The following is a 15,236-nucleotide window of genomic DNA, read 5'->3' as shown; positions in this document are numbered from 1 at the left end:
TAATAGATTTAGGGAAAAATTTTAATTAAAAATACTTAAAAAAAATGAATTTTTGGAAAAGTTATACAAATGATTGGAGAAATTCAATTATTTTCAAAAGTAATAAAATTCTTCGCTGAAATTCAATTATATTCCAAATTTTTTTGAACATCTCGTCTAAATTTCAAGTATTTTTATAAATAATAAAAATTTAAGAGTAATTCAATTATTATATTTACAATTTTTTTACAAATTTCTTCTCAATAATTCAATTATTTTCATAAACAAAATTTTTTACATGGATTCAATTATTTTCATAAATAATAAAACTCGTGGCAGAATTTCAAATATTTTTAATACAATTTTAATTTCAATTCTGTTGAAATTATAGTTGAATTTTAAATATGTATTTAAAATTTTTCTAAAATTTGAACGCAATTTTTTTCTTCGAAAGAAATCAATTATCTTGATAAATATCAAAATTCTTCCTATAGAAATTCAATTGTTTTCAAGAATTTTAATAAAATTCTTTGCAAAATTTAATTATTTTTATAAATGACAATATTAATCACGAGAATAAAATTATTTTCAAGAGTAATAAAATTCTTTTCAGAAATTCAATTATTTTCAAAAATTTCAAAAAATTCTCCACATGATTTTAATTATTTTTTTAAACAGCAAAATTCTTCGCTGAAATTCAATTATTTAAAAAAATTTTAATAAAATTCTACGCAAAGGTTCAATTATTTTTATAAATAATAAAAATTTATCAGGATTTCAATTATTTACGAATTTTTCATAAATCTCTTCGCAATAATTCAATTATTTTTATAAATTTAAATAATAAAACTGTTCTCATCAGGAATTTAATTATTTTTATAAATAATAAAAATCGTTGCAGGATTTTAATTATTTTTTACACAATTTTAATCAAATTCCTCGAAAAAAGTAATTATTTAAAAAAGTTTTTTTTTAAATTCGTTAGAAGAATTCAATTTACTTAAAAATTTGTTGATAAAATTCTTTATGAGAATTCAATTTTAACAAACATTCAATTATTCAATAAATTATTTTATTTCGAATTTAAATAATTGAATTTTGGTAGAATTTTCTAATAAAAGTTCATTTAAAAATAAATTTCCAAATAATCGATTTATTATTTATGAAAATATTTGAATTCTTGCAAGGAATTTTATTACATATTTTTCAAATAATTGAATTCTTTTGAGAAATTTTACTACTTGTAAAAATAATTGAATTCTTGTGAATGATTTTATGAAGATTTTTGTAAATAATTCAATTTTTTTTGAAAAATTTTATGAAAAATGATTGAAAAACCTCATGCGTAATTTAATTATTTCTAAAAATTGTAACTGTAATTCTTCCAAAATTCAATTATTTTTTTTTGGAATTTTTGAATAAAATTATTGAAAAATTATGTCGATTATTATGATATAATAATAGATATAATAATTTTCTTTTCTTTTTTATTTTCAGGCATCAGTTTCTTGAAGCGCACACGTGGTCCAGGAAAAAAATGTGCAGGAATCTTTTTGTCGAGGAAAGTGAATATATGCTGCGTCATCGGAGCTCTATCACAATGCGGAAATCTTCAAAAAGGGTAAGTCTTTTTATTGATTAATTTTGTACAAATTTCATTTGATCCGCACCTCCGATAAAATGTGCTTGATAACTTTATCGAATTTTATTTTTTAATTAACATCTATCTACTATATACGTGTGACAGTTAGGAGTTAATTGAAAGTTGGATCAATTGTCATAAACAAATTTTTTATTATTCTGCGTGTTATCATTTGCTTTTATTTAAAGGAATGATAATTTTTTTTTAATTCGTGATGATATTCAGGAATTATTATTGTTTGGGTCTAATGCGCTTAATAGTAAAACTATATAAGTATTGCGTTTAATAACATAAACTAATATTAATAGCAAAATTTTTTAATACGTAGTATTATGTAGACTTTTAGTATTTACTTATTTTTTGTTACTGTTTCTTTAAAAATATATCTATACGCTGATAAAAAATTTATTTGATTCAAAATAAACGATTACTTGGTCTATTGTCAAGTAGAAATTTATTTGAATTAAATAAATATTTATTTGCAGCAAATAAATATATATTTGAGTCGAATAAATTTATATATTCGGATCAAGTAAATATTTATTTGTAGGTATTAAATAAATATTTATTTTCATCAAATGAAAAATTATTTGCGACAAATAAATGTTTGATACAAAACAACAAACCATTTAACTGACTTAAACAAAAATTACTTGATAGAGATAAATATTTATTTGATAGAAATAAATATTTATTTGATGCAAATAAATATTTATTTTTAAATAATTTTTATATTATTAAGCCAATTAAATGATATTTGTTCGAAATAATCGAAATTATTGGTTCAAATCCAATTTAACTGCTTTAAATAAAAATTATCTGATTCAAGTAAATATTCATTTGATATTATAAAAGTAATCGGATGTTTGAATAAAATAAATCTGTTTTTAGTATTAGTACAGTTTTTAGAGTATACAGTTACTTCATCTGTGAGAAAGCGAAGGAATCACGAAAATTTCTTCCTTGCTTGATAAAAGAGAGCTCTACTTTTTGAAATATTGTAATAAATTATTTTTGTTTAATATTAAAGAAATTAATTTTTGAAGCAATTTATAAAATTAAATATCTTAGATTTAAAAAACAGTTTTTTTGGAAAATTTTCTGTACTTTTACAATTGAAGCCAATTAAGCCAATCAATAACCATTGAAAAAATAGTTAAAGAATTCTTCCTTATCGTTAATCGTTAATTCTCTGAAATTCTCAAAATTTATTTAAAATTAATTAAACCAATTTTAATATACTCTGTTCTTATTTTTAAAGATATTATATTATGAATTTAGATATTCTTTTTTCGAAAAATAATCTTACCTCGATGGTAAAATGTTACCTTACCGATAACTGCTAAGCCCGCAAAGTATTCGTTGAAGTTCCAATTTATTCCTTTCTATATTTTCTACAAGAATTTTTAAATATTCCATTTGAATATTTTTGCATAATATTTTAAATAAATATTTTTGCAATATATTTTAAATAAATAAAAAAAAATTTATTCAAACTAAATGTAATGTATTTGAGTTAAATAAAAGTATATTTGTCTCAGAGCCAACTAAATTATTTATTTGGTTTAAATAAATTTCATTTTGCTTAAATAAATTTTATTTGGTTTAAATAAATTTCATTTGGTTGAAATAAATTTCATTTGGTTTAAATAAATTTCATTTGGTTGAAATAAATTTTATTAGACAAAAATAAAACTTTTATTTGATCTAAATAAAATTTTATTTAAACCAAGTAAAATTTATTTGAAGCAAATAAACAATCTATTTGGCTCTGAGTCCTTTTTCTAAGCAAAACAAATATTTTTTTTTGCTATAGAACAATTTGGACAATTTAGGAAATGACAAACTTTTACAAATAAAATAAAATTCAACTCTTTGTAATTATGAAAAGTAATTAGATGCGAGTTATTATTAGTGATAAAAAATGTTTATCAAATCGCATGGTTCAAATTCATTTAAAAAAAAACAAAAATTGATATTAGTCGAGATAATATAATGTAGATGAACAAAAATGATAATTTATTAATTATTAAGCTTTCGTGTTAGGCGTGTTTTATTTATATCACAATTTTTTATTCCTGTGATAAAAACTTAAAATATAGAAAACAGTTTTTATAATATTAAACATAAAAATTTAATTTTTATTATTTTCGAGAAAAATTAGGAAATATTTAAGAGTTTCAACAGAAAAATTGAGTGGACTTTGACATTCCCTTAAGCATTATTGAAATCGTTTAATTAAAAAATGTGTCAAGAGATTTCAAGTATTATGTAAATTTACATTAATTTTTATTAACGTAATTAATTGTGTATTAATTAATTTTATGAAAGCATTAAAATATGTTCTCTACTTGCTATCAACAGATGACAAAAAGGTTTTTCAAATTTTAGTAGATGGAAAATTGTTCTTTATTCTAAAAAATAAAATTTATAAAACTAATGAATAGGAGAATAATAAAAATACTTAAGTTAGTGCTACTATTGCACAAATCAGTATCACAATAGTAAAAATTGGCAGATTCGGTGTGCATTGATGATCTGGTCTTTCGAATTTTTCCACTAATTGTATGACCGAGATTTGAAAGTGTATCTGTACAGAGACGTCTTACATTTGTTTCACTAAATGTATCTAAAAAATAATAATAATAAGAATTTTTCTTTTCTTTTTAAGTTTGTTGTAATAATAATGAGAATAAAATTAAGAATAGTGATAATACTATTAATATTAATATTTATATTAATATTAATATTAATAAAAAATAATATTAATAATAAAAAAATAATAATATATAATATAATATAATAATAATATAATAATATAGTAATATAATAATATAATAATATATAAATTATATAATATAATAATAATAATATTAATACAAAAAGTTAATTAAAAACACTGAATTAAATGTAGTTGAACAATAACTTTTCTTACTATTTGAAGATTTTGCTACAATTTTTAAGCAATATTTTCCATTACAACTATCCATATCTTCCATTATAAATTGTTCGCCACATATTTTGTATTCTTCTGCAGCACTTAAACTAGAGTTTTTACAAGAAAAACATTTGATACACTCCCCTATAAAAATAATTTTATTTAAATAATTTATTTAAGGTCAAATCTCGAAAGCCAGGAAAAATCGTAAATCAAGAAATACTCAGGGGTTTTTGTTTGTTTCTTTTTTTTTTTTTTTTGCTGAAATTTATTTGTTGAATTTTTCTAAAGTCAGGGAATTTTAATCGAACCAAATGTTAGAATGAGGAATTTTAAATAATTTAAATTAAAAATTCATTAGTCTAGGAAAAAAGAAAAATTTGTCATAAAAAAGTCAGGAATGTTTGAAAATTAAATTTTCCGGCCACTCTGAATATTCAAAAATATTAAACAAAACAGCAAAAAAAGAAAAGAAAAAAATGTGTAAAATTGTATATTGATAAATTGTCACATTATGGGGAAAATTAGATAAGTCAGGGAAAAGTCTGGAAATTTTACGAAAAGTATACTGAAAAATATCAATTTCTAGAGATTTGTAAAATTTTTCTTGAAAAATATTGAAAAATATTGTCATAAATGTCATAAATGTCATCTCTCTTGAAAATATTGTCATAAAAAGCAAAAACAAAATAAAAATTTACAATATCATTTTTTTAATACACGACGCAATATTATTGCAATTAAAATTGGATTTTGAAGAAAAAATAAATAAATCGTTCATTCGAACATCTAGAACTTTAGAAAAATTTTTTATTAATAGATTTTTATTGACTCTCTGTATAAAAATTCTTGTTGAATTTATAACTCACCTAATGCTACGATACTAGAAATAATAAAAAAGGTGATTGCCAGTTTCATGATTTCACACACTTTTTATATTTTTCAGTAAAACTTTAATTAAACGATAAAAATTTCTTAATTAATAATTTAAATGCAAAACATTAGACAAAACATTAAATTTGAGAAAATTAACAATGTTTCAGGTGAATTTGTTCATTAACGGGGCTTATTTTTTTTAAAAACTATTTCCAAGAAATACTCGTGAAAACTGAAAGAATTTTGATAATGATTTCAGCTAAGAGCATACCAAAATTTTAAGATTATATCTGACACGAGATTATTAACGATATCAACAATCATTTATATGATTATTGATAAAAAAAAATTGTTGACATTTATTGAGGATATTCTAACGATAAATTATTTCACATTAAAATTGAAATAATTTTAGAAACTTTTTTTTGGAACATTAAAACTAATTTTAAAAGATATTGATAATAACATTGTAGTTTGTTTACACAGCGGAAGAGTTTTTATCTGCAATACGAATTAAGTAATTGAATAGAAAGATTGAAAATAGATTATAGATTTATGTAATAATCTAATAATTGTATAACGTAATTTTTTCTATTGCACTGTAAAAAAAAATATTTTATTAAAATAATATTTGTCTTAGTCAAAAAATTATTTACTTGCATCAAGTAATTTTTGTTTAAATGGTATTCATTATTTATTATTATTCAATTAAATAGTATTTACTTCAAATAAAATACTGAAAATATTGGTTCTGGTACAATTTATTTGATTCAAGTACATTTTAATTGATTTAAATAAAAATTGTTTGATTCAAGTAAATATTTATTTGATATTAGAATGAAATTAAATCTATTTTTTAAAATAGTTGATATTGAAAATAATTAAAATTAGAACGCAAGTATTTTTTTGACATTTATGAAAATAATTGAACTTATTTTCAAAAATTTTAATAAAATTCTTGGTGAAATTTCAATTATATTAAAAAAATTTTTAAATTTTCGTCAAAAATTCAATTATTTTCAAAGACTTCAATAAAATTCTTGTCAAAGTTTCAACATTTAATTATTTTCATAAAAATAATAAAAATTTCACAAGAATTCGATTTAGTATTTACAAATTTTTTATAAATTTCTTCGTAATAATTCCATTGTTTTCATAAATAATAAAATTTTTTATAGGAATTCAATTATTTTTATAAATAATAAAAATTTTTATATGGATTCAATTATTTCTAATACAATTTTAATCAAATTCCTCGAAAAATGTAATTATTCTTAAAATTTTTATTCAAATTCGTCGAAAGAAGCATTATAACATGCATTTTTAGAAATTAATTGAATTTCAAAATGGTTACAAATTAAAATCTTTGAAAATTTGAATTTTCCACACTTTTAATAAAAAATTCTGTAGAATTAATTTTTTTAAAAAGTTGAATTGAATTTTTTTTTTTAATTATTTAAAGTTTTTCTTTTCTATAATATATATTTATTTGAAGAATTTCGGAAAAATTGTACTAAAAAACAAATAGATTTAGAAATTTTCAAAGAATTTTTTCAAAAATTATTAAAAATAATTGATTTAAAGAAGAATTTTAGTTAAAAATTCTAGAAGATAGTAATTGAATTGAAATGATGAAAAAATAATTTTGAAGAAGTTACAGTAACAATATTTTTGTAATTCAATTATTATTTTCTAAAATTTATTTTAAATTATTTTTTATGAAAATAATTGAATTCATTAAAAAAATTTTATTATATTTATGAAAATAATTGAATTTCTGTGAAATAATTGAACTTTGGAGAAGAATTTTGTTATTTATAAAGATAATTGGAATTTTTAGGAAAATTTTTTTCAAGTTTTAAAAACAATTGTATTTTAAAAGAATTTTTTTTTTTTTTTTGAAAATAATTGAATTTCTGCAATTATTTGTAATTTCTCAAAAATTGAATTTTTTTAGTGTGTTCAATACAATTTTAAATTAGAAGTTTTAAATTCTTATATTTTTAAAATTTATTTATTTCTCCATTGTACACTTTATAGGTACAAGCTTATACAATATATTAATTTATGAAATTAATATTTTTATTATTTATTTATAATACTTTTATTCGCTTCATTTATTTTTTTATCATTTTTATTAACTATTAATGTATAAAATTAATAGTTTCATTCTTATTTTTTTAAGTTTTATTTCTTCTTTATTATTTTTTTTTATAATAATTTGATCTGTTGTATTTATTTTTAATTTATTCTTTGTTTATTATTTATTCATAATAATTTTAATTATTATATTTACATTTGTACTATTATTTTTAACTAACAATTTATAAAATTTATTTATTTTTTAATTTTTTTTTAATATCTATTAATTGCTTAGTTAAATTAGTGAAATGAAATAATATTTTAATGTTTAATTTATAAAATTAATAGTTGGATTGAAATGGTAAAGAAAAAAATGAATTTTGCAATAATTTGGGTCGATGTGCCATTGCAAAAATCTTTATTGCAATAGTACTTTTTCCAATAATTTGCTGGTATTCCAAGTGTTATATTCGGTTCGCAGGAACGTGCCAAAACAACTGTTTTGTTTTCTGGAAAAAACATTAATAATATTAGTTTATTTTATTATTAGTTTATTATTTCATTATTAATTTTTAATTTTTAATTTTTAATATTTTCTTTTCAATTTTTAATTTTTAATCTCATTTTTAATTTTTAAATTAGTCAAATTTTTTGTAATCAATTTAGTCCAACTCTTCGATGAAATTGTGAATTTTCATTTAAGTTTTTTGTTGTATTATTTAGACAGCGATTGCCAAGTCCAATCCATTAGATTTGTCCTCTAATTAAATTATTTTCTTCTTATTATTACTTACCACTTTCATAGTAACGAGTTGTTTTTGAGCAAAATGTTCCATTGCAGCTTCTCACATATTCTGAGTTTGGATCAAAAGGATCTTTACAATAGACACAGTCGTAACAAAAAATCGCCTTCGCTTTAAGGAAATTAATTTTGTCATTATTATAAATATTTTCCTCCATTTGTTAAAACTTGAAAATTAAAAAAAAATTTTTTTTTTAAATTAAAAAAAAAATTCCAATTGTTATTCTTATCAATATTTTTCACATTTCTTAAAGGTTAGATTTGACGATAATTAATTATTATTAATAATATTTTTTATTATTAATAAACATTTATTATTGAAATTAAAGTTTTCTTTTTTGAAATTCGCGCCAAAACAGTTCGTTAAATTGCCGCCTAGAGGGCATGAAAATTCTCTCGCAAACGAAGTGAAATGAATGGTAGTGATGTAAAATTGCTTATAAAGTGAATATAATAAAATAAATTATAAATAATTTTTATTGATGGTTTTTATTATTTATTCATTTATTATATTATTAATTTTTTATTATTGAAAAATAAAAACAAAAAAATTCAAGATCTAAAAAATTGTTCAAATATTTACCTGCTTTAGTTGTGAATAGTATTACAGTAAATAATAATAGAAATTTCATTTTTTTAAACTTTTCTTTCAGTTTTTATGTCATGTTTCAAAAATTATGATTAATCACTTTTACATATATTTATGTACATAGTTTCTTCTGTTCTTTAAAAGTTCCTTTTTTTTTTGCTCGGAAATAAACTTTATGATTTGCTTTTCTCTTATTGATATTCAGTATAATAAATTTTTTTATGCCTCAAATTGAAAATTTTTATAAAACGTTGGAAATTGTATTATAAAAAAAAAGTTATAAAAAAGTTCTTCTTTTTATGGATCGTTCCCACATGTATATTTATTATGCGACAATAACTTGTGCACTGAATCTTTCTTCGCTTCATTTTATGTACAGGTATGCAAAAAGAAAAATGTATGTATGTCAGAGATTAAAATGGCATTAAGTAACATTAAATAATACCTAAATGGAATAATGATAAAACATACACATATCGTGTCATTAAAAGATTTCAAAAATTACATCATCCTTTTTATAACTTCATTTTATTAAATTGAGAAATAATTTTATTTTATTATTTCTGGTTAATTTATGTTGGGGTATTTACAAAGTTGATGTAAATTTGTTTATAACAATATTATAATTTGTTTGTTTCTTTTTCTTTTCTTCTTTTTTTTCTTTTTTTTCTTCTCTTTTTTCCTTTCTTTTTTCTTTTATATTTGTTTTCAATAAAATATCATGGATATGGAAATTAAATTAGCATCTCGCGTGTTTATAATTTTGTGAGAGGAAAAATAATTAATTGTGTTTTTAAAATTACTTTGATTTTTTTCTGTTTCTTTTTTTTTTGTTGACTTTACACCTTTGTTGAAGGAAAATTTTTTTCAAAGATATAATTTTGATAAATGTGTCCGTAAAATAAATTTTTTTTTATCATTTTTTAAGTGTACACAATTTGTTCTGATATAAAAAAAATTACTTTTGCGTTTTAGTTTTATTTTTTTAATTTTTATTCGTCGTTTTAGTCATTTTATGTATTTTTTATTTATGTATTTTATATTTTTTTTATGAATTTTTTATGTATTTCTCGGTATTTTCATTTTTATGTATTTTTTATGTATGTTTTTTATATATTTTTTTTGATATTTTTGTTGATTTGTCTAAATATTTGCATTTTTCTATTAAAATTAATTTTGTTAAACATTTTTTTTATATTTAGTTTTTTCAAGTTTTAGTTTTATTAATTTTTATTTTTTTTAGTTCTAATTTTTTAACACAATTAATTTTAATTTACATTTATTTATTATTATTTTTTAGTTTCTTAGTTTCAGTAATTAATGGAGTAATTTTTTCTTTTTCTTTTTTTTAATTTTAATTTTTTCGTCCCTGTTCAAAAATATTTTTTTTTATTAAATTCAGTTATTATTTTAGGGATTTATTATGAAAAAGAAAGATTTTTGAAGATTTCACTAAAAGTAACAAATTAATAACTCATTAATCAAAAAATAAAATATAAATTAATTAAAAAACAATAAGAATTGAAAAAATAAAATTTTGAAAAAAATTAATGCCACAAAATGTACAAAAACAATACAAAGAAACATGAAAGAAGAGAGAGAGTGGGAATTTATATTTAGACTTTTACATTCAGTTGAAATTGATTCAGTGTTACAGTTTCCGTCCTTTTTTTAAATTTGAAATCCTTGAAAAAAATCTTCAAGTTTTTTTTAGACTTTAATTTAAAAAATAACAATCAAGACGAGAAATTATTTCTAAAATTTATTTTTCGAAAAAAAGAGCATTTTTTTATTTTTAGAAGAAAGAAATGAAAATTTTAATGAATCTTGATGTACATTGTGGAGGGGAATTTTAAAGAAAAGGGTTAGACTCTCACTTTACAATATTCTCTTAGACAGACAGTGTCGTTTTTTCAGCACTTTATAATCGAGCAAAAATTTTTTTTATTTGGAAACTATAGTTTTTTTTCAAATTTAGAGAAAAAGAAATATTTACACAAAAAATTTTTTGTCGAAAGTGTTTTAAAAATGGAAATTTTTTAAAAGACAAAAATTAAATATTTCCTGTGAGAACAAATATTGACATATTAAAAATATTTTCCGGTCTTTTTTAATTTAATTAAAAATACAAAATTATCGTGTGACGACTTTAATATTTTTTTTTTTATGGAAATGGGATATTTTTTAAAAGAATTTTGTCCCATTTTTAAGAATTTTTAAATTCTAAAGTTACGAATGTTTAGTTAATTTTTTATTTTTTACTAAATAATTGCCGCACGATGTATGTTTATTGACAAAATTAATCATAATTCCTATTTAATTCTAAATTTAGAAATTAGAATACACTTTTGTTTAGTGCTCTTTTTTTATTTATTTATTTATATTTATTTTTAGAACCTTTTTTTGAATTTATTTTTTACTTTATTATTTTGGTGATAAAAAATATTTTTAAAATTATTTATTTATTATAAAGTCTTTAATTAATACATATTAGAAAATGATTCAATGAAAAGAAAGCAACAATATTTTTTTTAAATAAGCTATTTATCGAACTCATTATTATAATACAGTGTTAAATTTTCATATAATACATTTAAAAACGTTTTACATTTAAAAACCTAATAAATATCTAATCGATGTCACTAATATTGATTTTCACTTCTTTCCTTTAAGAATTTTCGTTTAAAATCTATAATATGTATATATATTTTTTTCATATAACAAATTTGCAGTTCAGTTTTAATATATCACATAATAAAATCTCTTAAATTAAATCACTAAATAATAAGAAAATAAATAATATAAATTACATACTTTCGATACACGTATCAGTTGCTTTTTTTGTATTTTGTTGTTGTTGTTGTTGTAGTAAAAATTTGTCATAACAATACTTAGAAAAATGTGTGTCTACTTTGTACTGTTCTTTTTTTTCGTCAGCTTTCATAAATATTTGGCACTTTATATTTCCCTGTATAACAATAATAATATAATAGTAATTATAATAATTATAATAGGGATGACTTTTTCACTAGTTAAAAATTGAGATTAAACATGCAGGGTTTTGTTTTTTCAATTATAAAATAGAAATGGAATTAATAAAATTAAAATACTGAAATTTTGATTTTTTGATGATCCATTACATAGATCGGTGTCACAAATATAGGCTCGAAATTTGTGACAACCATTTGTTATGTCAACTGGTTTTTTTGACGATGCGTGTACTTCGAAACCGTATTCGTTTCTCATTGGGGCACAGTAGCGAATTATGAATTTGTTATCTTTCTCTGAAAAGGAGAAGAAATAATAATTTAGCAATTGTTTTTTTTTTATTCAAATTTGTTTATAATATTTATTTATTTAATAATTAATTAGTAATAATAAAATAATAAATAAATTTTAAAATAAAATAATTAATAAATTAATTATTTAATATGCGTCGCACTCTGAAGAAAGCTACCTATAAGAAGCAAATGATTTTTAGATTATGTTTGTATTCTTTTTTTAATTAATTAAAAGTTTCTATTTATTTATGTAAAATTAAAATTAGTTTTTTATATTATTTTACATGTAATGAAGAATTAAACTTCAGTGGTTTATATTAGTTGGTCCTCTTTGTGTATTTTTATTTTAAAATTACAAACGTAACCTCAAAATTTTTGCTTCTTAGGTTCCTTTCTTCGGAGCACGTCACATTTATATTTACATTTTTGGTATAATTAATTTGAAATTTTCTGATTAATTTAAAAAATTTCTAATCAATTAAAAAAATTTTACATTAAAAAGAAATTTATTTGTTCAAATAACCGATTATTTGTCTATTATCAAATAAATATTTACTTGACTCAAATAATCGATTAATTATCTATTATCAAATAAATATTTACTTGATTCAAATATTTATTATTTAATATCAAATAAATCATATTGGGAACAATAATTTCAGTATTTGAAGCAAATACCATTTAATTGACTCAAAATAAAAATTATTTGCTACAAATAAATATTTATTTGAATCAAAGAAATTGTTTAAAAAAAAAAATTGTATTTGGACTAATTATTTTAGTTGACTGAAATAAAAATTTCTTGATACAAATAAATATTTACTTGAATTAAACCAATATTTACTTGAGAATTAAATAAATATTTACTTGAATCAAATAAATATTTACTTGCATCAAATAAATTTTTTTTAAAGCAAAAAAAAATTGTATTTGACCCAATAATTTCAGTATTTAAAGCAAAAACTATTTAATTGACTAAAATTAAAAATTTCTTGATACAAATAAATATTTATTTGAATCAAATAAATTGTTTTTAAAACAAAAAAAAATTGTATTTGGACCAATTATTTTAGAATTTCAAGTAAATAACATATAATTGACTAAAATAAAAATTTCTTGATACAAATAAATATTTATTTGATTCAAATTACCGTTTTCTAGTTTATTATGAAATAAATATTTACTTGAATCAAATAAATATTTACTTGCATCAAATAAATTTTTTTTGAAGCAAAAAAAGTTGTATTTAAGCCAATAATTTCAGTATTTGAAGCAAAAACTATTTAATTGACTAAATTAAAAGTTTCTTGATACAAATAATTATTTATTTAATTAAAATTATTGATTTCTGGTCTATTGTCAAGTAAATATTTACTTGAATCAAATAAATTGTTTAAGCAAAAAAATTGTGTTTGAACCAATAATTTCAATAGTTGAAGCAAATATCATTTCAATTGACTCAAAATAAAAATGATTTGATACAAATAAATTTTATTTACGTCAAATAAATTGTATTTGAACCAATAATTTAAGTATTTCAGACAATTATTATTTAATTGACTCAAACATTTTTTCAATGCAAATGATTATTTATTTGATTCAGGAAATTCATTACTTGTCTATTATGAAGTAAAATTTACTTGAATTAATTAAATATTTACTTGAACTAAATAAATATTTACTTGCATCAAATAAATTGTTTTTGAAGCAAAAAACTTGTATTTGAACCAATAATTTTAGTGTATTTGAAGCAAATATCTTTTAATTGACTCAAAAAAAATATTAACTATAGTTAAATAATAATATAGTTAAATAATTATTTACTTGAATCAAATAAATTTTTTTTAAAGTAAAAAATTGTAGTTGGACCAATAATTTCAGTGTTTGAAGCAAAAATGATTTAATTGACAAAATTATAAAAATTTCTCGATACAAATAAATATTTATTTGATTAAAATATTTAAAATTACCGATTTCTGGTCAATTGTCAAGTTAATATTTACTTGAATCAAATAAATTGTTTTTTCAGTGTATAGATTTTAAAATTCAATGATAGTAAAAATAATTTAAAAGAATTGAATATAAATTTAATTCTTATCTATAATATTTTATTCAATAATTTTTTTATTCTATTTTCCAAATAATTAGGATTATTAAATTTACATTAATCAAATTTTATTAAATTACTATTTGAATTAAAATCGACATATAATATCAAATTTTTCAATGAGTTTTTATTTTAAAAAAATACTTATAGTAAATTGATAAATTTAATTTTTAATATTAATATCTTTTAGCTTTGATATTTATTTCTTTTTAATTTTGAGAAAATTAAAAAAAAATTGAAATGTCAGGTAATAATAATATTTTTTAACTAACATACCGTAAGTGACACTTTTCATACATCGATGAGCTGCTGTGCAAAGAATATTTCCTTTGAGTTCAAATGGTGTTTTACAATAAGCCGTTGGTAAATGATCAACTCCTGGCAATGATAGATTCTTTGGTAATGGTACATTTTCAATTGTTGAATCGTCAGTGACCGCTGGAAATCCCTGAATACATTGATAACAACGTATTGAATATCCTGTAAAAAAAATTCTTATTTCATTTTTTTTTCCTTTAAAAAATCAATTCTAAATTTTTCTTTTCCAAAATTTTATTCATTTTTCCTTAAAAAATTATAACCTTTATTTTTCTTTCAAAAAATTGTATTCCATATTTTTCTTTCAAAAAATTCATTCTATATTTTTCCTTCAAAAATTTTATTCTCCACACTGTGTGTATAGTAAAAAGTATAGAAAGGAAAAAAGGGAAGAATAATTTTTATATTTTGAAAAGAAAAATTATTGAATAAAAAAGTATTTTAATTGTTTAAAAAATATATTTTCAGTGTATTTTTACTCACCAAATGTGAATGTGATGATAAAAATGACTGTAAATAAAATGAATTTCATTCTAAAAATGATGTACACTGTTGATTTTTACTCGGAAATTTCACCTAAATCGAGGTTGGTTTATATGACAACTGATGCTCTCAATCTCGA

The 15,236-nt window shown here is 19.4% G+C and overlaps 2 protein-coding genes across 4 annotated transcripts; both read right to left on the bottom strand.

Moving 5' to 3' along the window:
• Positions 1-4,006: 4,006 nt before the first annotated feature.
• LOC122510484 lies at positions 4,007-5,674 on the bottom strand. The gene is made up of 3 exons (XM_043625169.1): positions 5,429-5,674; positions 4,557-4,703; positions 4,007-4,250 (listed from the first exon to the last, which is right to left on the bottom strand). Exons 1-3 carry the CDS (start codon positions 5,475-5,477, stop codon positions 4,036-4,038), a joined length of 411 nt encoding a protein of 136 aa, XP_043481104.1. The 5' UTR covers positions 5,478-5,674; the 3' UTR covers positions 4,007-4,035.
• Positions 5,675-7,810: 2,136 nt separating this feature from the next.
• LOC122510481 lies at positions 7,811-15,236 on the bottom strand. 3 transcript variants are annotated; one of them, XM_043625165.1, is made up of 4 exons: positions 15,098-15,236; positions 14,573-14,776; positions 11,723-12,192; positions 8,312-8,431 (listed from the first exon to the last, which is right to left on the bottom strand). In XM_043625165.1, exons 1-3 carry the CDS (start codon positions 15,144-15,146, stop codon positions 11,978-11,980), a joined length of 468 nt encoding a protein of 155 aa, XP_043481100.1. In that variant the 5' UTR covers positions 15,147-15,236; the 3' UTR covers positions 8,312-8,431; positions 11,723-11,977. The 3 variants fall into 3 exon arrangements, with proteins under 3 accessions (XP_043481102.1, XP_043481100.1, XP_043481101.1); XM_043625166.1 differs by lacking the exon at positions 8,312-8,431 and adding an exon at positions 11,466-11,597; XM_043625167.1 differs by lacking the exons at positions 14,573-14,776; positions 15,098-15,236 and adding an exon at positions 7,811-8,026 and having other exon boundaries at positions 11,723-11,968.

The sequence above is a fragment of the Leptopilina heterotoma genome, unplaced genomic scaffold, assembly GCF_015476425.1.
Source record: "Leptopilina heterotoma isolate Lh14 unplaced genomic scaffold, ASM1547642v1 Lhet_68, whole genome shotgun sequence".
NCBI lineage: Eukaryota > Metazoa > Arthropoda > Insecta > Hymenoptera > Figitidae > Leptopilina > Leptopilina heterotoma.
The sequence above is the reverse complement of the archived record's forward strand: the minus strand, read 5'-3'. Positions and strand labels throughout refer to the sequence as shown.

Coding starts and splice junctions, on each gene's coding strand:
- LOC122510484 (XM_043625169.1), bottom strand. CDS start 5,477: ATGAAACTGGCAATCACCTTTTTTATTATTTCTAGTATCGTAGCATTA. Junction 4,704..5,428: donor TTCTAGTATCGTAGCATTAG/GTGAGTTATAAA, acceptor TTATTTTTATAG/GGGAGTGTATCAAATGTTTT. Junction 4,251..4,556: donor TGTAGCAAAATCTTCAAATA/GTAAGAAAAGTT, acceptor ATTATTTTTTAG/ATACATTTAGTGAAACAAAT.
- LOC122510481 (XM_043625165.1), bottom strand. CDS start 15,146: ATGAAATTCATTTTATTTACAGTCATTTTTATCATCACATTCACATTT. Junction 14,777..15,097: donor TATCATCACATTCACATTTG/GTGAGTAAAAAT, acceptor TTTTTTTTACAG/GATATTCAATACGTTGTTAT. Junction 12,193..14,572: donor TATGAAAAGTGTCACTTACG/GTATGTTAGTTA, acceptor TCTCCTTTTCAG/AGAAAGATAACAAATTCATA.